Source organism: Rhinatrema bivittatum, chromosome 3 (genome assembly GCF_901001135.1).
Source record: "Rhinatrema bivittatum chromosome 3, aRhiBiv1.1, whole genome shotgun sequence".
NCBI classification, from domain to species: Eukaryota; Metazoa; Chordata; class Amphibia; order Gymnophiona; family Rhinatrematidae; genus Rhinatrema; species Rhinatrema bivittatum.
Genome location: NC_042617.1, coordinates 563247736 through 563271395, shown reverse-complemented (window position 1 = coordinate 563271395; position 23660 = coordinate 563247736). Strand labels below are relative to the sequence as shown.

The window sequence follows — 23660 nt, the reverse complement described above, 5'->3', positions numbered from 1 at the left end:
CTCAAGGTTGAGACCAAGAAGGTGCTGGACCCTAGAACAGACGTCCTCAGAATTTTAAAGATCTTCGAGGTTCCATCAGAATCGACAGCACTGCCTTCCCATGCAGTCCTGGATGCTGTCATGGACTGGTGATGTCTAGAAAAAATGACCTTAAGTTTTCGATGAGGAAGTCCCCTTACTATGGTACAGTGTATCTGCCACATGGCCCGATAGTGGTGGAGTCTGCCATGAAAAAGGCGAAAAAATCTAGGCTCCATTCCAATGTTCTACCAGGGAAGGATAATCGTTACCTGGATGAGTGCTGGCCAGAAACCACAGCAGAGTTTTTGAGGACTGCCAAACCGCAACTACTACTATGGGTGGGAGGGGGGGGCCAAAAGACGAATTTTTGAGACTCTCGGGCAGCAATCATATCGGACTGTTGGGTTTTAAGTATTGTCCGCAGGGTGTACCAATTGAATTACAAGATAATCCCAACTCTCCCACACCTTACCCCTTTCTCTGCGGGACTATGCGCAGATGCCACTTTTGTGAGAAGTGAGCTCACTACTGCAGCAATATGCAATCCAAGTGGTACCTACACACAGGCGCAATATTCTGAATATTTCCTCATCCCCAAAAAGGCTGGGGGGGTCTCCACCCAATGATTTATGGGCCCTCAAAAAATTAATTCAAAAGGAGAAGTTCAAGATGACATCCCTAAAATCCATGCTGCCTTTTCTACAACCCAACAATTGTATGTGCTCAATAGATCTCAAGGATGCTCACTCCACATTCCGATGCAACATTTCTCCTGGCGCTATCTGTGTTTCCATGTCAATGGATGCCACTACCAATACAAGGTGCCCCTTTTGGACTATTGTCTGCCCCGAGTCTTCACCAAGTGCTTAGCGGAGGCGGTGCTCACCTCAGACAGAAGGGGATTCAATTATTCCCTTATCTGAACGATTGGCTTCTGGTGGCCTCAGAAGTGAATGCTCTTCAGACTCATTTGAGGGACATTATAAATTGCTTGGAGGCGCTAGGCTTCATAATAAACTATGGGAAGTCCAGCCTTCAGCTGATGCAAGTTCTTCAGTTCACTGTGGCCAAGACAGACACAGTAGTGGGGAAGGCTTTCCTGCCCGAGGACAGAGCTCAAACCCTTCAGAACTGTGCCCGCCCCTCGGCCTGCCAAATTTTAGCCCTTCTGAGACACATGGCAGCAGCAATATAAGTAGTGCTGGACGCTCTACTCCATATGCACTGTCAGCAGTGGGGTTTAAACACTCAATGGACTCAATTCACTCAACTGTTAACCAAAACAGTGCAATTGACCAGGGCCATGCGAAAGGACATAGCATGGTGGCTGTCCCCAGCAACCCTCATAGTGAGAGCCCTGTTCCGAGGTCTTGTGTACCAACTGGTTCTGCCCACGGACACTTCCACAAGGGGTCACCATCAGAAAACAGTCACCAGATAAATCTGTTGAAGCTGAGGATGATTCGGAATGCCCTTCTCATGTTCTTCAACCGCATTCGGGGAAAAAAACATCATAGTCCACACAGACAACTAAGTGGTCATATTTTATATAAACAAACGAAGGGGGTCAGGTTCCTGGACCCTATGCAAGGAAGCAATTAAAAGCCTCGGGATTGATGAACAAGCTTAAGATAAGTTCAGCTTTTGTTTCATAATTTTTTTATATGCAAAGAGAAATGTTTAAAAAAATTTTGGTTGGCTTACAATTTCAATATTGAGAGACTATGACCGATGATTATACGATTGCACATTATGGGATTACAGAAACTTGAAATCTTTCATGTCTGATCCTGTGCATTATGAAGGTCATTTAAGTGAGTTCTTTCATCTATCCCGCTGTGTATAAAGTGAGATTTTCTTTATGGTATATTCTTTGATTCTTTCACTTTTGGTTTTTTGATTATAAGTATTGTTACATTCACAGTGACAGAGACTACTTTTGTGATCTCAAGCTTCTTGCACAGCTCAAAGACTAGGAATCTTTAGAATGGTGAGACTGGGGTTCTATTCCTGGGTCCTGTTAGGTTAGCAAGCTAGGATTGCCTGGTAAAATGATAGGCAAGTTCATGTCCTTCTGCTAATTTCTTCATACATGCCAAACTAACCATTATAAATATACTCTGTGATAAGGATATACCATAAATTTCTAAGATAGCTAATTTATAATCTAAATGTCTTACAATAAAATCTCTATTCTGAGATAAACAGTTGTAAATTCCTGGGCTTATCGGGTCATATATAAACGTAAAATAAGTGATAATTTTCTGTAGCATTGTTTGTCTAGGACAAACAGGCCCATAGGCTACAGCATATGCTTAAAAATCCTTCACTATGTGGATCTTCACAACAGTGGCTAAAAAAGTTTTTAATTTCTAGAAACATACTATATCATCTGTCTTTTCACTCTCTCCTTGCCCTGGCAGCCTCTCACTCGCCCTCTGTGGGTAATGGACAGCTACTTTATGCAAGTGTTAACTCTCAGGCAAGTATAGAGCAATTATGTAAACAGGCTTCCAATAAAGCTAGGCATTCCTGAACTTTTAAGGTGCTGAGAGGAGGGGGATGGGTAATTATCTGCCAAAAATAAACAAAGACTTTAATGGCCTCAGACTTTTACATGTCTAGCCCAAGGGCAGTGGTGTTTCCCATTCAAGTTAGCCTTTTTAAAGGTGCAGAGGATCATGGACTGGCAGTGATTCCAATATCTCCAAGCCCTCTAACTGCTGCACCTTTAAGGGCTGACTCAGATATGGCATGATCCTGCTGCTAGGCGAGGGGGGGGGAGGTCTGAGCCAAATGTGGGAAGGCACTGGCCCCAAGGGCTCACCCCACTTAGCTACACCACTGATTACATGGATGAGGGATTATGTGGGGGAGGAGGAAGAGGAGGGATGGAAGTCAATGAAAAGGAATTTAAGGGTAGGAGAGAGGAAAATATAGTGGAGAGGTACATAAGAAGCTAGAGATGCGTGAGAAGAGAAGAACTTGCAGTGAAGAGAAGAGAGATGGAAAATAAGGGAAAAATGGCATCTCACGTCCCCGATGGTAGTAGGGTTGCCAACTTTTCCACAGACCAGGAATAGACGAGGACTGGGGTGGGGGAGGAGGCCTCAGTTCCATAAATTTTAGATACTTCCAGTATATCTTTGAATGCATTAAAAGGCAATAATGAGCTGGTAAACTGCTGCCTATATGCAGCCTATCTTCCAGCTTCTTGGGGCAAAGAAGGGGCCCCCCTGCCTCTCAGTTGCTTCTCATGCCTTATTTCATGGATTATTAAGGATGTGGTGGTGGTGGAGGGGAATGTTCCCCTCTCTCTTTCATACACATACACATTCATTCTCACACACACACACACGATCTCAGAGGGTCAGAAGCATGCTGGGCAGGAAAGGGAGAAAAGAGAAGGGAGCCAGAACTGCCTGGGAAGGGGGGGGGGGGCATGCTGGGCAGGAAAGGGAGAAAAGAGAAGGGACAGGCAACTGCCTGGGAAGAGGGGGGGGGGACATTAAAGGACCAACTGGCAGTAAGTGAAGAAGTGAATAAATTAATATTAAGGACACAAGATTAATTTATTCACTCCACTTACTGCCAATTGGTCCATTCACAGTCACCTGTCAGTGAAAGGATCAATCCCTTTTCAGAAGGCTGTCTTGAAAGGGGATTGGTTCTTTCACTGACAAGTGTCATTGAAAAGGACCACTTGAGAACAGCCCTGCTGGAGGAGGGTCTCAGGCAGGGGTTCCTGGCCTAGAAGGGGGATTTGGGGGTCTGGCAAACCCAGTTTTAAGACATGGACCTCAGAATACACCATTTCAGGTACAGGACAGTCCTGGGGCAGGGGGAGCTTTGGTCAGGCCAGCTGCGTGAAGTTTAAGGCCTGCCTCTGGGCAGGCATTACATGTCTCACTATAGTAGATGCACTAGGCAGTCTCTTGCTTAGCACGCGCCTACTTGCAATGCAGGGTAATAGCTAATTAGGCTATTACCCTGCAATTTGCACGCACCATGTGCTAAGCCTGTCGTGGATTTCTTTTTAGTGCTAAATCCCTTTTTACATATCAGGGCTACATTAGCCAAAAAACTCATTTATAAAATGCGAGTAAAAACTCGCGATAGGTTTAATGCCCCTTATTGCATCGGCCCCTTTATTAGTTACAGAAGAATGCAAATGCCAAAAGTTCTTTAAAAGGCAGTGGGAAGGATAGTTAACTGTTAAATTGTTTGTCCCTAAGAAGATTCTCTTTGATGTCCCTGTCTTTTCAGCAGGAGAGCCTCTTTGGCTAGAAACGAGTACTGTATTATTTACTAGACCTCATTGACACCACTTAGAAATTACTGAAAAAAGGAAATATTAGAGTTTATTATAATTTAACTTTTCTCGTTCACTCTATGAAACACAAATTTATATTTGAACTCACAAATAATATATCTCTGCAACAGAGCTTGGGTGGGCAATACCTGTCTGGAGTCAGTGAGAGACGGGGAATTTAATACTAATGAGCCTTTTTAATTAAGTATAAAGGAGAAACTGCTTTTGTTTAAAAGGGAGAGATATAGGGATGTAGCCCTGAGGTGAGAGGTTTATCTGCAGCTTCTTTACAGACTGGGAAAGAAAGTAAAGTACTTTCTCTTTGCTGCTTTCCTATTATGGCATCAGAAACAAGCATTGCCTTTTGTTGTGTTTATTTAGCAAGAGAATTAAATTGATTTTCTTAGATAAATTTTATTTTGTTTAAACTAACTTAGCTCAGGGAAGTTTCAGAAGATTGTCACAATTTTATTTAGAAGAGAGAGGAAATTTTATTTTCATTGGGAGATTTTGGACATTTATCTCTGGGAACCAAGTAGATCCTGAATCTGCATGGAAGGCTGGACCCCAAGTATCTATAACAGCTTCATCACCCATCTGGGTTGCAAAGAATTCAACCATCACATGAGATTGAACTGAGAACTTATGCTAATATTCTGACCAAGGAAGGGAATTTTGAAACTACAATTTTTAATTTTCTACAATTGAACTAAACTGAGATTAGGGTGGGATAGTGGTTTTTTGTTATAATTTACAAAGTGCTAATTTTCTTAATTTTCAGTGCTAATAAATCATTTTACTATAATGCCATGTGCTTCTGTTTTCTATACAGTATAAGGATCCAAAAGTATTATGTAAAAGTGCATGCACTTATTTTGCTTATATTACTTAGAACAGTAATATTGCCTGTTTATTTTATGTTGCTTTTATTTTCTGCTCCAGCCTTTGCTCCTCATCCCTGGGAGAACCTTTAGTTGTGCAGGTGTGTTATACGTGCTCTTTCTAAATCACACAGCTGAGAAGTGGCGTTATTTAAGTAGCAACTCCGATAGGTACGGGTTGCATATATAAATGCTTCAAAGGCAAAAGAAATTCTCCAATACCACAACTTATTTTCACCACAATAATTATTCATTCTGAAATATTTTTGTCATCAGATTTTTCCCCTAATACTACGCAAATTAGCTAATTTTCTTAACTTGCTCATAAATTAAGCATACAGTACCTGGCTTAGCTCCAGAAATTATACTGCTTTGTAGAGATATGGCTGATGTGGGACGACTCAGTGATGTACTTCTTTTCTCTTGAATTTTACTTTGAATACCTTCAGATTCTAAAAAAAATAAATAAATAAATAAATAAGAAAAAAAAGTTTTTCACATAAAATATTAACCCAATTAAAACATACTTCTACAATAAATCAAAACATACCAGCAATGGAACAGCCCTACAATCATAGATGAATAACAAGGCCTGTTTTAGAAAGGCATCTACTAAAATGTGCCTGTCATAACTTCAAGGCACAGATAAATGATTCTATTTATAATACTATGTTACTGTCACACAGCGAAACGTAAATGGAACAACAAAGTCTCTCTCAGGGTTTTATTCAAATACAGAGGCAAACACAACAGAGCAGGGGCAGAAAAATGGCACAATACCTGTTCTCATCACCAGAAGCTGCTCAAACTAGCTATATTGGTGCCAGATACTTAACTTCAATGCAACTGTTTAAGCCAGAGCTTTCCAAACTTTTCATGTTGGTGACACACTTTTTAGACAAACATAATTTCGGGACACAGTAATTCAGTCTACTAGCAAACCTGAGGTTAAAGGTTAAACGAACGAAATGTATTTTGACAATTTATGTATATTTCCTTAAATATATACGTAATAGGTTGTGTCGTGAAACATTTTATCTTGTGAAAACCTTTCATTTATATTAAAAATATATAATATTCCAAGATTAATGTTATTGTTCTAATTTACGAATAACAATAATAAAACAAAGTTATTGTGTTATTCAATTTACCTCTTTAATGAGATATATGAGCTTGATGGGACGAACACAGCTTTTGAATATTTGGTGTTAATAAGAAAGTCCAAAGGGTCTTCTGCGTAATTTTAAAAAGCAGGCCAGTTTCACACTATATAATTATTTGATAGCCTCATTCAACTAATTCTATATGGCTATGAGAGTGAAGTCTTGAATATATAGGAAGGGACAGAATGTCAATACAAATCCTGCACCTCCAGTTCTGTAACTCTGGGCATCCACTGAAATTCCCCCAAACAATGGAGCTTGAATGTTTCCCTTACAGCTCATCATACTAAAAGATATTTTCAAATTCTGGTGTCACCTCACAGTAACAGCAGCACAAACACCTTCCACTGCCAGGCACATTGTGAACTAACACAAAACCTCGCAAAAAAGACACTCAAAAGCTATACTGCAATCCCATTGCAACATTTATTTATATTTATTTATTTAAAATTTTTATATACCGACATTCATCCAGGATATCATATCGGTTCACATTGTAACATAAACTGGCGCTAGGCATGGCGCTTTACATTGAACGATTAAAACATGCGAACAAGGTATTAAAAGGGGGTGGGAGATAACATGGGAAAGTTTGCATTAAATTATATTATAGCAACGTTTGCAAATATATACATATGTACAATGGAAAAAGACTAAGAAGTGCAGGCAGGCTAGTGAGGGAGAAAGGGGAGGAGGAGAGAGGAGAGCTGAGAAGGAGGGAGGAGCGGGGAAAGTAGAGGGGAGAGTGGAAGGTGGATATAATGGATAGGAAGAGTAATAACAGTAATAACAGTAATAACACCAAGGACTCAAACAACAATAACCCTACCTGTGAAAAAGCAAGGGTAAATATTACACTGGGTCCTAGAATACCAATATACCACCTACTGAGGAAACAAAACAAATCAGATTGCTATAGATCCCTATGCTAGCAGAATCTCTCATCATGGTCACACACACAGAGCAGAGATAGACCCTCACCAAATACAGAATACAAAATAAAGGAGCACAAATTAGACAAAAACTGAAATGGAAACCCCAAGAAGCCAGACTCTGTGTATTAACAATGGAAAAACAGAACCACCATTCCTCATAAAACAAATAAAATCAAGAAACATAAAGCATCAGTTATAATAGTAAAACCATACTAATAAAAGAATATTTTAAAACTACTGATAAAAAGAATTTCTATTAATTAAAATCATATACATTTTTTACAATTTCCCAAATACCAATAAAATATTTAAAAACAGCACATATATCAAATAACACCCAATAATTAAAACTAATAAGGATTTTAAAAAGCCCTTGCTGTCCATACGTGGGAGCTCTTGATTTCCAGTCACCCTGATATTGTCAAGGATTAGGAGGTTATCCTCTCTCTCTCACACACATACTCACATGTCCATTCTCTCTCACACATACACTGTCACATACATACACATTCATGCTCTTATACCCATCATAACCTCTCGCTCTCTCAGGCTCTAAGACACTCTCTCCCCCTCCACACACCCCCCCCCACACAAACTCTTACTCCTCTGGATTTTCTCATACACACTCATGCTCTCACTTTCTCTGGCTCCCTCACATACACACAAACACACACACCCAGGCAAGTTCCCAATCACTCTCACACAAACACACACACCCAGGCAAGCTCCCAGTCATTCTCACACACTGAAACTGACCCCCAGGTAGGCTCCCATTCATTTTCACACCACTCCCTCACCATCCCCCAGGCATGCACACATTCATTCTCACACAAACAGACCCCCAGGCAGGCACCAATTCATTCTCACACACACAGACCCCCAGGCAGGCACCTATTCTCACACATTCAAACCCCTGGAAGACACCCATACATTCTCATACACAGACACACCCTCAGGCAGGCACCCATGCATTCACACACATACACCCCCAGGCAGACTCCCATTCATACACATGTACACACTAAAGGCAGACCCCCCTCTCTTTTGCCAGCAACCTCGGAGCCTCTCTCATTCTTCTGCTGCCACTGTCACTGATGCCGCATGGCTATTTGGGAGGCGCTGATTGCTGCTATTGGCACTGAAGCCTATTCTGCTGCCTCCTCTGTGCAGGCCCCGTGGGTTTCCACTTCCTCCATGTTGATCTCGTACATTGTGAGATCCGCATAGAGAAAGTGCTACTCTTGCACATTACCAAAGATTACATGTGCCAATCAGTAAAAAGTAATTTTTATTTTTTTTTACCTTTGCTGTCTGATCTTAGTTTTCTAATCGGCTGGTCACAGGCTTTTTTGTTCCACCTCCACTTTCTTATTTTTTTTGCCAATTCCTTTCATATTGTCTTTTTTTTCTATTTCTTTTCTCTCCATCTATCTTCTTCCCTCAAACATACAGTCAGGTTCTCATTCTCACATGCTTTCTCTCTCTCTCTCTCTCTCTCTCTCACACACACACAGGCTCTCACTCACATGCTCTCTCTCATACAATCATTCATATACACAGTCTCTCTCTTGCACATGCTCTCTCTCATACAATCATTCATACACACAGGCTCTCACTCACATGCTCTCTCTCATACAATCATTCATATACACAGTCTCTCTCTTGCACATGCTCTCTCTCTTACAATCATTCATACACACAGGCTCTCACTCTCACATGCTCTCTCTCATACAATCATTCATACACACAGTCTCTCACTGTCACATGCTGTCTGACTCTCACACACACAGGCTCTGTCTCACTCCCACATGCTGTCTTGCTCAAGCACAGGCTCTCACTGTCACATGCTCTCTCTCATACAATCATTCATACACACAGGCTCTCACTGGCACATGCTGTCTCTCTCACACACACACAGGCTCTCACATGCTGTCTCTGCAAACATTCAGGTCCTCACTCCCGCACACAATCTCTCAACTCATCTCATACACGCACTCTACGGGCCCTTAGCCTCTCTCTTACCTCTGGGCTCCTCTTCACGGGTCGCTGCAGGATGGGCTCTGCAGCGTCCCTGTTCTTCACGGGCCGATCCGTGGCAGCGGCGTCCCTGTTCTTCGCAGGGCGATTCGCGGTTGGGACCCTGCTACCGGGCCGCCGCCTCTTCTCGCACGCTACAACAACACTGCTCCTCTTCTGCACGCGGCTGATGCTCCGCCTCCTTCCTGCCCGTGTGGCTCCGGCAACATTTTTCTTCCGGGGCCGCGTGGGCAGGAAGGAGAAGGAGCACCTGCGTGACCTTTTTCTTCGGGCCGTGGTGACGTAATCTCCACCACGGCCCTGCCGATCTTCCTGCTGTGTTTCTCTGGCACACAGCACAGCGATTCTTCGCTGCTCAGCCGCCAGTGGGATGAGGTCCACTGGCGGCCGCATTGGCTCCCACTTGCCGGTGTGTCACGTGCACCGGGCTTGCGCGACACACCGGCACACCTCAGGCGACACACTAAAGTGTCGCGACACACACTTTGGAAAGCTGTGGTTTAAGCAACTGAAAGGTCATTAAACAAAGGGTTCTGAAAACTTAAGTAGAGTTTTGCCAATTTATTTTTTTTGGTGGGGTGGGGTGGGGGGGGGGGGGAATTAGAGCAGAAGTGGTGATATTTTCTCTCCTTGCAGCCTCGTTTTCATTCCTTCAACTTCCACCCCCTCCCGTGCTCTCCAGCAATCTCTCTCTTCCTCATCATTCCCTCCCCCCTTTGTTGATCTGGAGTAGCACTTTTACCAGTTTTTGCAACTTGTCATTTTTATTTGTAAGGGTGTCCAAGTGCTCCTTACTATTGATGTCAGTGTCCCTACAGACACTGGTAGCTGAGGACAGAGAGCAGTAGTGGTGTGTCTCGCTGAAAAGAGCGGTTTAACAAAGCTCATGAGCACATGACTCGGCATTCCTTCCTTCCTTTTTCATGGCTAGTTCATCATATTATATTATGTTATCTGTTATATGTACGGGCACTGCCCAATGGTTTTTTGTTCACTGTGAACCGATACGATGTGCGAACGGATATCGGTATAAAAGAAATGTTAAATAAATAAATAAATAAATAAATAAATAAATGGCCCGAGAGCATGGCTGGTGGACCTATGGATGGAGTTTCCAGACTCTTAGATCTGGGGATAGTTGTCTTGTGGTCTAAGAGTGGACTTCTGGGATATTCCAAGGAATCTGTGTTGCAACCATCGCTGCCCGACGGCTTCACTCCGCCTATCTTTCTTTTTCTGCGGCGACTCCTGCTCCCTGTGGACGACTGGCTGCAGCGGCGTCTGTCTGCCGTCCTCTCCTGCGTCCCCGGAATGGCTTGGGCGCTGCCTCCCGCCATGCTCCTCAGATACCTTAGGGCGCGTGCGCCACCTGGCCCTCATTCTTATTTCCTCCATGGCGCGAACCTCAAGGGCGTCCCCCTGTGATGACGTCACGCTGCCCGGATATTTAAGCCTACTGTTTATTGCTAGCCTGAGTTAGCAGGGGAATTCCTACGGATGGGATTCGCTCTCCGTACCCAGCTACTCTGCCTCCAACTTCTATATGGACTCTTTGCTGTTAACGAGGTACCCGTTCCTCGGGGGCCTCTCTGCTTCTTTCAGGTCGCTATCAGGAACTGGTACTCGCTCCTCGAGGGCCCATGCTCCCTGACTCGCTGCCTGTGTCCATCTCCTCTTCTACTTGGAAGAATTCGCTACAGACAGCATCTGTGAGTACTACATCATCTACTCCTCAGAGCTGTTTCCCTAGAACTAGGTACTTGCTCCTCGAGGGCCTGCCTCCATTCCAGCACCAGTGCCATCTTCTACGGAGAACTGCTGCGTGAGTACTTGCCAATGAGTCTCTGCGCCCAGGGATCTGGTACTCACTCCTCGAGGGCCAGCTCTCCCTATCTCGGAGTTTCTCCATACTGGGGACTCTGAATATCTCTGTGTACTCATTTTCTCAGTTCTTCTTCCTACAGCACTGCTACCGGAGAAGCCACTGTTCCAGCGCCTGGGGAATACTAGCCCAGCCGGGCTCCATCTTCTACTCACTACTGCCATCTCTGGTGGCTTCACAAACTGTCTATGTTCAGACGAGTTTTTGACCTGTTTCCACTGTTAACTGGCACCAATGTTCCCTGTACCGCCCCTGAGCGAATGTTGAAGTTTCATTGTAAACTGATATGATTTGTATTTTTACAACAATGTCTGTCTAGAAAAAAATAAAAATAAAATAAATAAAATAAATAATAAAATATATAATCTGTGTTTGTGTGTCCAGGGCTGAGCCTGACCTGTGGCCCCTCACAGGACTTCCCCCCATGGGCGTGGTCAGCTGCCGCATTGTCCAAAGGTCCACCCAAACCCTACAAAACATAACAATCTGAAGAGAAGTCTAAAGGAAGAGGGAGTTAGTCTCTTGTAATGGCAGACCATGTAGAGGACATGGGAGTCATTTTAGATGCCTGGTTAACATTTAAAGATCAGATTAAGGCTGTGACAAGGACTGTTTTTTAAAACTTTAAATTAGTAGGTAGACGTAGGCCAATATTATATTGTCATGCTTTTAGAATGGTGGTACAAACAATGGGGCGGATTTTCAGAGCCCTGCTCGCCTAAATCCGCCCGGATTTAGGCGAGCAGGGCCCTGAGCGCCGGTGCGCCTATGTTCAATAGGCCTACCGGCACGCGCAGACCCCGGGACTCGCGTAAGTCCCGGGGTTTGGCGAGGGGGGCATGTCGGCAGCGTTTTGGGGGCGGGCCCGGGGGCGTGGTTACGGCCCGGGGTGGCCGCGCCCTCCGTACCCGCCCCCAGGTTGCGTCCCGGCGCGCTAGCGGCCCGCTGGCGCGCGGGGATTTACGTCTCCCTCCAGGAGGCGTAAATCCCCCGACAAAGGTAAGGGGGGGGTTTAGACAGGGCCGGGCGGGTGGGTTAGGTAGGGGAAGGTGAGGGGAGGGCAAAAGAAAGTTCCCTCCGAGGCCGCTCCGAAATGTCTGCGCAGCTCGGCGCGCGCCGGCTATACGGAATCGATCCAGGATTTTAGCGGATACGCGCGTATCTACTAAAATCCCGCGTACTTTTGCTTGCGCCTGATGCGCCAGCAAAAGTACGCCAAATCGCGCTATCTGAAAATCTACCCCAATGGTTTTAAAGCATATCAATTATTGCAGTTCTTTCTATTTGGGCCTGCTATTTGGTACATGTTTTACACTTAATTCAAAAAGCAGCTGCCCACCTGATTTTTGGCTGCACGTACCGTGAACATGAGACCCTTTATTCGAGAAAGTTATATAGACTTGAAATGGCCTGAATATTTGAGGTCAATATTATCTCCTGGTCAGTCCCTTGTTCATTCGGTCAACATTTATTATCAGTTCCATCTTTTAAAAGTTGTCAATTAACAGAGACTAGATATATAATGTCTTTGATTGCTGTTCTTATTCTGTGGAACACTTTCTCAGCTGAAATAAGTCTTGAAGAAAGTTATTTAACTTTTAGAAAGAAGGTAAAAAGCCATTATTTTTCTCAAGTGTTTGCATGGGTAGGCTGATAGTTTACTGTTTGTTTTTGAAAGTTGTGTCCCGGCGCGCGCAGAACCCCGGGACGCGCCTAGGTCCCGGGGTTTGGGAAGGGGGCGTGTCGGGGGTGGGGCCGAACGACGCGACGTTTTGGGGGCGTTGCGTGGCATTTCGGGGGCGGGCCCAGGGGTGTGGTTTCGGGCCGAGGCGTTCCGGGGGCGTGGCCGCGCCCTCCGGAACCGCCCCCGAGTCCGGTCTCGGTGCGCCAGCAGCTCGCTGGCGCGCGTGGATTTACGTCTCCCTCCGGGAGGCGTAAATCCATGGATAAAGGTAGGGGGGGGTTAGATAGGGCCAGGGGGGGTGGGTTAGGTAGAGGAAGGGAGGGGAAGGTGAGGGGAGGGCGAAAGAGCGTTCCCTCCGAGGCCGCTCCGATTTAGGAGTGGCCTTGGAGGGAATGGAGGCAGGCTGCGCGGCTCGGCGCGCACCGGCTGCCCAAAATTGGCAGCCTTGCGCGCGCCGATCCAGGATTTTAGAAGATACGTGCGTATCTTATAAAATCCAGCGTACTTTTGTTTGCGCCTGCTGCGCAAACAAAAGTACGCGATCACGCAGTTTTTCAAAATCTACCCCGTAGTTTTCTGCAGAATTCCAAAATCACTTTGGGTAAACACAATGAGGGACATACTCTAAACCTCACTGTTTTAAAAGTCAACTTTAGTGAATCAATAAAAATTGGTCGCTTTTAAAACAAACACTCAAGCTCAAACAAGCATAAAACTGATTCCTTGGTTGAGAAAAGGATGCTAAATGTCTATTATAAGGGCTTATACTGAAATTTGAGCAGAGCTGCAAAGAAATGTTTTCTAATATTTGAACAGCAAGGAACAGTAACATTTTAAAGGTTGGTAGCATTTTTAGAGAAGGGGTTTTAAATTTATATTTTGATAACTAATACAGTATTTCTAGTACAATCTAAGGTACAAACTTAGATTGTAAGCCCTCTGGGATAATTAAATATTTACAGTACCTGAATGTAATTGCTTTGAAATGCTGAAAAAAAAAAAAAAAAGAGTGAAAAGCAGACTATAATAAAATAAATAAATAAAATAGTAATACATCTCTAAAAAGCTTGAATATTTTGTGTCAATAACAGATTGTCCAAGGTTCCTCATTTGCTTGGATGGTGATAGAAACTAAATGCATATGTTAAAATTTGAAAGTCAGATATAATATAAGTTCTATTATCCAACACGCACTATCTGGAATGAAGGATAATGGATAATGATAGGAGAGTTGTGTTTGGATTAGGGAACAGAGTAGCTTTTTTTCTGTAGTGCTCCAAACAGTCAGGATCATCTTCCCACCTGTTCCCTGCAAGGAAAAAAATAGCGAAGAAAAAGAAGGGGACAGGGAAATGACAGGAAGCAGATTACTCTCAGGTAACGTGAAATTACTACTTTCCTGATAATTTTCTTTTCATTAGGAAAGTCAGACGAATTCATAACAAGTGGGATGTACCCAAGCTACTCCCGAATAGGGCAGGAGGCTGCCTGCAGTCCACTCAAAACCGAACGCACAAAGGCCTGAACATCCACACAACAATACCTGGAAAAGGTGTATAAGGAGGACCACATCGCAGCTCGGCAAATGTTGACGGGAGACAACAAGCTAACTTCTGCCCATGACACTGCCTGAGCCCTAGTGGAATGAGCCCTAACCTGACTAGGTAACGGCTTCCCAGCATCCATGTATGCAGCCATGACTACCTCCTTAATCCAGCAAGCTATTGTAGCCAGCAAGGCTGGCTCTCCCTGTCTAGTATGGCCATGAAGAACAAACAGGCGACCCGACTTCTGCAAAGGCTCAGTAACTTCTAGATACCTGACAATATGTCTCTTGATATCAAAAAAATCACAAGAGACGATACCCCTCTACATCTCTGTCCAGAGATGGCAAGGAGATGGACTGATTCAAGTGAAACTCAGAGACCACCTTCGGTAAAAAAGAAAGAGCAGTACACAGCTGTACCACCCCGGGAGTCATCTGGAGAAATGGCTCCCGGCAAGGTAAGTTCTGCAGTTTGGAAACCCTACGCACAGAACAAATAGCCACAAGGAAAACAGTTTTCAAGGTCAGCAATGGCAAGGAAGGAGTACGCGGCAGTCTAAAGGTGTTGGGTTTGTGGCATAATGTGGACTCTTGGTCGAAGTGGCGATGACTCCTCTCATGTGGAGGGGCCCCGTGGGGAACCACAGCAATAGGCTAGACTCAGAAAGCAGGCACTGAAGAAGAAAGTTTTTATTGTACTGCTGCAGGTAGATGATACTAGCATAGGAAATAGATAGCACTGCAGTCCAGCGGTATTCCAATAGCTCAGACAGTCTCAGATGTAGATGGTCTCACCCAGATGTAGCAAAGGTTGGTAGTGTTCCACAGAGCGGGATAAGCCAAACCTGAAGGGTGGAAATGGAGAGCTGGAGCGTAGATGTACTCACAGAGAGGCAGTGCAGGAATCCTGCTTGGTAGCAGGTTGAAGGAAAGGACCCGAGGTCCCCGGTGCAGCATACCCTGGGCTGGAAAGGCCCTCGAGGAGTGAGTACCTAGGAGTGCTGAGGGATCCTGAAATAACGTAGATAAGACCCCCGAGGAGCTGTTGTCTTAGGTTGGGTAGTAGAACCCGAAGAGTAGATAGAAGCGAGAGGCCCCCGAGGAGCGGGTGCCCAGAGCTTCTGCAGGAGCGGGATACCCTGGAGAGTAGTGAGGAATCCAAGCGAGCAGCTTAGAAGCGGTCAGAGTAGCTAAACCAAAGTCCTTGCTAACTCACTGAATGGGGGTGGAGCGGAGGCTTAAATACCCGGAGGTATTGACGTCATGCGGTGGGGACACCCCCAAGGTTCCCGCCATGACGTATTGATAAGCGTAGGCAGCGTGCGTGCGCCCCCTAGGAGGCCACAGGAAGGAGCTTGGCGGATGGGGATGCCCATGCTGTGTTGGTTTCGGCACTCAGCACTGGAGGCAGCCATCTTCCCCATGGAGTAGGAGAAAGGTAGAAGAGAAGTGAGGCAGAGCGGTCGCAGCCATCTGCGACCGATGGACGCAACAAAAGGTAGGGCCTGCCAAAAATTCCAAAACTAAATTAAGACTCCATAGAGAGACTGGAAACCACAAAGGAGGACAAAGATGTTTCACTCTTTTCAGAAATGGGCCACATTAGGATGAGCCAACAAGGATCCACCATTTACCCTGAAACTGGCGAGAGCCACTACTTATACCTTTAAGGAATTAAGAGCCAAGTCTTTATTAAAGCCATCCTGCAAAAATTCCAAAATAAGTGAAATCTTGACCAAAGAAGAAAGAGTAACCTTGATCCTCATGCACTCTCTTTTTTTTAAATTTGTAATTTTATTGAAAGTGTAAACATCAGACAGAATATATAAACAACAACAGATGTCACTGTTAAACAAATAAGATGCAATAAAATTATATACTTTCACATGTTTTGTGTATTTATTATACACCACCCTCCCCCACCACCCCCACTCCCCCTCCCTCTCAAACAGTCTCTAAACCAGCACATAAGCCAAGGAAGTGGAGAATTTTCTAGCTCTTAGCAAGGTGCCACAGAGTATCCACGTTTTGATGCAGAACTAAAGGTCCAGGGCAAGGTTCCCACCTGTTCCTCAGCTCAAGGGGCATGAGCAGAACAGAGGACTGCACCTGAAGAAAAGATTGTAATTCCTGAAAACATTCCGCCCAGGAGAAAGTAGAAGCATTGAGACCAGGAGGTACCTGAGGAGTATTCACTGAGCTACCATCCTCTGCTGAGGAACCAGTTGGTGAGTTCCAAATTCAGGTGCCCCAACTGAAACATCTTGACCCAGACCAACATCTGGTTGGGAAGAACCAGGCTTAGCAAAATCAGAGGAAGACAAGTCACCCTGAGCTGCCACATAGCGCTGGCACTCCTGGCTGAGATGCCCAAATATGACAAGCAGTGCAAAGAGAGAGGTGCTTAGGCTTCTTAGGCATAGGTGCCATAATGGCCAACAATGCGCTGAGCGGTGGGTGGAGGCATGCTATTGTGTATCAAAGCATACGAATGCTGGTTTAAAGATATCTGTCCCTCCCGACGCAGCCTGACGGTGAAACACGGGTCCGTGTCGGGGGACCCGCTGAAATGCTATTATAAACTCAGTGGAGTTGCCATACAAGAATTCCTAATAAATTTGCTGTTTGAATTGATAAATCTTCGGACCTACAAGTGTTTTCTGCACTTTTCCTGTGTATAAATATAAGGATCAGACAGTGCCATAAACTGGTTCAAAATGAAGAGCCCTACTGGGTCATTACCAAGACTGTACCATCAGTGTAAGTAGAAGAAAAGTATACCAAGTGGTTTCCAGCTCTCCCCTGTGGGCTGCTAGTTGATTGTTTCCTGGTTCTATAAAGAGAGAGTGGGTATGTATTTTTTAGATCATTTTTGGAAGTAGAAGGATCTTCACTTGTTTTGTTCTTTTTCTTCTCTTTTATTCTTCTCATTTTAGGAAGCAGCACTCTTTAAAGGTCTATAATTGCTGTATTCCTGCTGCAGGGGGAGGCACTTTGGTTGGGGTTTGTTTTTTTTTAGCTAGCCTCATTATTGAAGCAAGTTTCCATCTACCCTTCCTTCTATTTTTGTTAGCTGAAAGACTAATCCTGTTTCATCAACCTATTAGAGGTTAAGCCAGGGGAATTGATATTCCTCCTTTCCTGGGAGAAGAGGAGTAGGAATAAAGAAAAGAGTGGTACCCCACCAGTGATTATTACTATCTATAGCACCCAGATATACAAGCAGAAGGAAAGAGGTACCTAACAGTACCAAAGGAACTAAATATTACCAGAGGAGTGGAGCCGAGTTCAAGACATCAGATTTAAGGTATGGATAACTGGGAATATAATATTGGACCATCTGCTCACCAGTAGTGCCACCCTAGAAAAAGCTTCAAAACTACACCAAATTGGGAAGGTCAAATCTAGTTGGGAGTGCTATGTAAAAGAACAAGTTACAGAGTCACAGATTTACCTAATTTAAAGTCCTGTAAAGACTGGAATTACCAAAGAAATGCATATGAAGTAACTGGACTTATTTCATGCCATCATTTCAGGAAAAGTTATGTTGGAACCTATTACCAGATTCCAGCGTGATTACTCATGATTCACTAACGTAATAAACGCCCAGGGTCTTAGAGAGTATTCTCCCCTCCCCCTTCCACCCAAATAAAAGAAGAAAGGGAAATCCTGGCATTAAATTAAAACCCTCAAACAGCCATGGGAAATGTAATATTAGGACTTGTAAGTGCGGACTCTTGGACTCCTCATTGAGGGCTTCCGCCCAAGGCTTACAAAAGGAACAGCGGCAGTGGTAGTTATATACTTCCATAGAGAGAACCCAGAATAGCATACAAAATAAACTTGGCAGCCAATTTATTTCTTCTTCACCTATGTAAAAGACTTCAGAGCTGCTTCTGGACAGCACCACAGATCAACTAATCACTAGATGACAGGACAGATCATGCTGAGGCATAAGCTATTAGGGAAATATATTCAAAGGTGATATTCAAAAGGGAACTGAGGCAATTTAGAAGTCATATTTGGCAGCAGGCTCTGAACAGGAAAGAAGGGCCAGTTCAGGAACACAAGGGAAGTTTCGAAGGGTAGTGATGGATGGTTCAGCAGTACTTGGGAAAGGCTTAACGCTTCATCATACAGCTACTCTCAACATTTCACAGTAAGTTTAACAAACATTTTTCCACTACTGTTTCCAGAACATACATAAAGAACATTGGCAAATTGTTCCTATTTCTCAAAATAAAAAAGGCCTACAGGAAAACTAAAGCTGATATGCTGACTGCATATAGTTTCACATCATTCCATGTAAAAAGTGAAATAGTAATACATAAGAACATGCCATACTGTGTCAGACCAAGGGTCCATCAAGCCCAGCATCCTGTTTCCAACAGTGGCCAATCCATAAGGCCATAAGAACCTGTCAAGTACCCAAAAACTAAGTCTATTCCATGTTACCGTTACTAGTAAAAGTGGTGGTTATTATCTAAGTCAACTTAATTAATAGTAGGTAATGGGCTTCTCCTCCAAGAATTATCCAATCCTTTTTTAAACACAGCTATACTAACTGCACTAACCACATCTTCTGGCAACAAATTCCAGAGTTTAATTGTGCATTGAATGAAATTTAGTTTTAAATGTGCCACATTCTAACTTCATGGAGTGCCCCCTAGTCTGAAAGAGTAAAAAACCGATTCACATCTACCCATTCTAGACCTCTCATAATTTTAAACACCTCTATCATATCCCCCCTCAGACGTCTCTTCTCCAAGCTGAAAAGTCCTAACCTCTTTAGTCTTTCCTCATAGGGGAGCTGTTCCATTCCCCTTATCATTTTGGTCGCCCTTCTCTGTATCTTCTCCATCGCAATTATATCTTTTTTGAGCAGCAGTGACCAGAATTGTACACAGTATTCAAGGTGCGGTCTCACCATGGAGTAGCACCTGTTCCATTACAATTTATAGCTACTTTATAAAGTAAGAGTCTATTGCAAAAAAAACAAAACAAAAAACCACACAACAGCATATCTATGTCACTGAAGCAAAGATAATACTGTTGAAGCCAAGCAAAAAGGAAAAGAAAAAGCTTTAAATGCTTGTAGCTCTTTCTCTGAAATGACAGTAACAACCTGCTGATGTGGCCTGAGTACCCTTATCTGGCTGTCTTGCTGATTTACATATATAATCCAGCCACATTACCCCAGTTGTTTACCTGTGGAACAAAGTCACATGAGCACTACTTAATTCCAGCATAACCAGTAGGTAAACTGACAGCTTGCTAATGGAAGGACACTATAATTATGTGCCTCACCTTCCATCACTAAAAAAACAAATGGAGAGTAAAATTTAACACACCCTGTTGAAGTTTCAGAAACTAAAACCAGTGCCATGGATGCTCTCTTTGTATTGTACACTACAAGGTTATTACATTCTAAAATGAATCCATTCTCAAAACATTTAAACCTCTCACTATGGGCAAAGTGAGTAAACACTAGACATTAAATCAGGGTTTGCAGACTTAGGGGGCCGATGTAATATAACTCAAGCTAAAATTGGAGTTAAATTTTAGCATAGGTTTTATGTAAAGTACGTGTTAAAAACAGGGATCCCCATGGGATGCAGGAAGGTAATGGGATGCAAATCAGAGTTAAAAAAAAAGAGTGCTAATCATTCACATTAAATTTGGAGTTAATGTGAAAAATATGCACTAATGCAGAAAAGTGCTTTAAAAAGTGCTTTAAAACAGGAGTAAGGATGTAAGTCCGTGAGGATGGAAGGACTCCGCATGCAAGACCGGCCATGGGTATCCCAATCTGGGTACAATCTCATATGCAAGAACATTTGGGCAAGGCATGCCAAATGAAATCACAGGGTAATCTCTCTAGAGAAGATACCTACAGCTATACAGTATGCACTTTCAAATGGCTATAGTTGCCTATTCCAGAGATCTTACCCTTTGATTTGCCTTGGCCCTGCATGCGAGATTGGCAGGGACAACCCAACTTAGACAATTTTGGTCACACTCCTAACTTCAAGTACGTACCTCCGTACTCCTGGATTAAGTGGATTTTCAGCTTAACTCCTTGACCTGAAGTAGAGTAAAAGTTAACTCAAATTTCTTGTGGCCATTATACTCAACTGCTGTGCCCATGTAGTAGTGTCTTTCTACCAGACTAAGCACAGCAATAGAATAAACTTTGGCTATCAGAAATGTGAGTTTACTCCACCTCAGACTAAAGAAGGTATAAGCTCTCTGGGGATTGTACCTACAGCTGAACATGTTCTCTTGGGAATGGACCTTCAGCTGAATGGTATGCACTTGATGTTCTGCATGCCGACTGAAATCTTTAGCTGTAGGTGCCAACCCCAAAAAAGAGCTTACATAGCAAATGTAAATCTTCTTGGGTCTGAGGAGGAGGAAGTACTTCACTGTGCACAATAATAGATGACATTTGCCACCAGAAATGAGAGTTTGCTTCCCCTCAGACCCCAGAGTTACATTTCTTATCTAAGCTCTCTGAGGCATGCACCAGTCACAGGTTTTCTTTGTTTTCCTGAATAGCACATGCACATGTAGTGCTAAAGCGTGTACTGTTTAGCTATTGGAGCTCTCCAGACAGCCTATGCTTTGTTCATCTAGCTATAGGTGCTTTCCCCAAAGAGCTTATTCTTTTGCTTGCCATACCTTGTTGTATAAACTGGCATGAATGAGAGAAGGTACGCACAAGCTGGAATGCATAGCACCAATCTCACATGCAATGCCTTTTTGGCAAGTCATGACAAGAAAAATCAAAGCATAAGCTTTCTTGGATGAACATCTTCAGCTGAACAGTAAGCACTTAGGCGCTGTGCATCCAAATTTGGCATCCTGTTCAGCTTTAGGTGCCCCCTACCCAAAGAGTTTATGCTTTGTTAAGCTAGATGTAAGTGATCATCCCAGAGAGCATATGCTTTGATTTACCATTCTATGTCAAAAGGGCCTTGTATGCAAGAATTTGCTGTTTGGAGTGGGCACTTACAGCCAGCTGAACAAAGAGTAAGCTCCCTGGGTTAGGCATCTAAAATTAAACACTATGCCAAAGTTGGATGTACAGTGCCAGTATACTGTTTAAGTGTTGGTGCCCTCCCTGAGAGCACTGGAAATTAAACTCCTGGGTCGGAGGTGGCAAAAACACATTTCTGATGGCCAAAGTTATTTTATTGCTCTGCCCAGTGTGGTAGAAGCAGCTAGGTACTACCAAACTGGGAAGAGCAATAGTATAATATGTCAACTAGTGAGTTGAGTTTTACTCCTGCTCTGACCCAGTAGTGGTCTGTATAGTGTGCGTCAGTTAATTTTTCCCGAATCACAAAGCATATATTCTCTTTCAAGATTAATAGGTTCTTACTTCTTGCAAGCCCACCACTATTGTCAGTCTATTGGCAAAAATTCAATAGTGAATGTTCATTTTACACGAGGGCAATTCCTGTTTATTTTTTTTATACTACTCCTAAATTTAGGAGAATTTCGACGGGGGCGAGAATGCTCCAAGACCATCAAAAGGGCCAGCATCCTCACAAATTGGAAGCGGAATAGGGTAAAGACCTGGACTGCACATTTGATGATTCTGATATTGCAAAAGCTTTTGCGAAAGTATATAGGCACTTTTCATCCATGAATTTCAGAGAAACAAAATTAAAAGTAATACATTGATTTTATCTCACCAGGTCCAGGTGGCAAAGATCATGTTATGGGACTGTGAATTGTGTCTTAAATGTAAACTTCAAGAAGGCTCGTTTTGCCATATATTCACCGAATGTAATAAACTGCAGTCTTACTGGTTTCGGGTCTGTGCATATCTGGAAAAGATACTGAATATGTCTATTTCATGGTCTGGCAAAATGATCTACTTACATTTTTTGAAAAGGATTTATCTCTGCCTAAGTAGGGATGCAAAGTTTTGGCCTCATCTCATTAGCAAAAAAGTTAACTTTATGAACCTGGAACTCGGACAAATTGTCCATGTTTCATTCGTGCGTCAAATGGCTTTGATGGAATCCAGTTGCTCTCAGACCTTACTTCCAGATATGGAGACAGATTCAATAGACTGTTACTAAATGTTGTCTCTTCTTTATCCCTTCTATCTATATAGGTGGTTTTGGTTTATTTTCACAGCTTGTGGTTACTGTGGGATATTGCTGCTGTGGTGCAATTGTTTGATGAGTGTGATTGTGTGTATGCATAGGTCTGGAGTCCAGCCAGCCTGAGGGGGGGGGGGGGGGAATAAGAGGAAAATTGAGTCTAATTTGAGGATAATTTTAGTTGTACTTTTCATCATTCTTTGTTTAGGGTTGATATGTTGAATCTGGTTTTGTTGTTTCTTCTTTTGCATTGACTCAAACAGTTATAAAGATTTATCTGAACCATATGTAATAAAGAAAATGAACCAGCTATGGTTCCCCCCCTCCCCCTTTCATACTACAATCATATCATACACACACATTCTCTCTCTCACACACACACAATCATACATATCTAGACATGTCCTATAGTTGGAGAATTAATAACATTTTTAAACATATGTAAAAGATGATTACAGTGATTACAGAAACATACATTTATGTTGTCAATTATATTTCTGACAATTATCCTATCGCTTGTTTTAAATCTTATGATAAAGGATCTAGAAAACACCGCCAGCCAATTCATAAAATTATTGAAAACTTAAATAAGCATCCATCGCATTCCCGCCATTTTGATCTGAAAATACTCAACCATCATTTTTAACTATAACTCTTTAATATGTGCCTCATGGAACTGGACAAACAGGTTTCACATTTAGAGAATTTTTCTGTAGCTTTGAGTCAGCAAATGTCTACAGTTAACTCTGAAGTGTGCCATGCTAAACAAGTTCAAGATACTATTCTTTTTTGTCAATAAACCTGGGAAATCTTGTGAATATGTTCAGCAGTAGAAATTTCCGTTTTGCTAATTATCCCAAGTTAACATGGATCTCTCCTAGAGATATGTTCAAAAGATATTTGTTGGAAATGTGTTTCTGAACAGTCTATTCCACCTATCTGCCTCCTTATAAGAGCAGAGAACAGATGGGGTTTTCAAGAACTATCTCCATTCTCAAATGATGGGGCCAGTTTAGATGTGCCAGCTTTACTTGAGATTTCAAGAGTGAAATGGTTACTTCGGACATTCTATTAGTAACTTT

General features: G+C 43.2%; 1 protein-coding gene across 6 annotated transcripts in view; it reads right to left on the bottom strand.

Annotated features, from left to right (window-relative positions):
* MAP7 (microtubule associated protein 7) overlaps positions 1 to 23660 on the bottom strand; it is a 297916-nt gene that overhangs the window by 162412 nt on the left and 111844 nt on the right. For all 6 annotated transcript variants that reach the window (XM_029596499.1, XM_029596495.1, XM_029596493.1 and 3 more), the window contains exon 2: positions 5559 to 5666. In XM_029596499.1, the coding sequence (XP_029452359.1) occupies positions 5559 to 5666 (108 nt within the window). The remainder of the gene's footprint in view (positions 1 to 5558; positions 5667 to 23660) is intronic.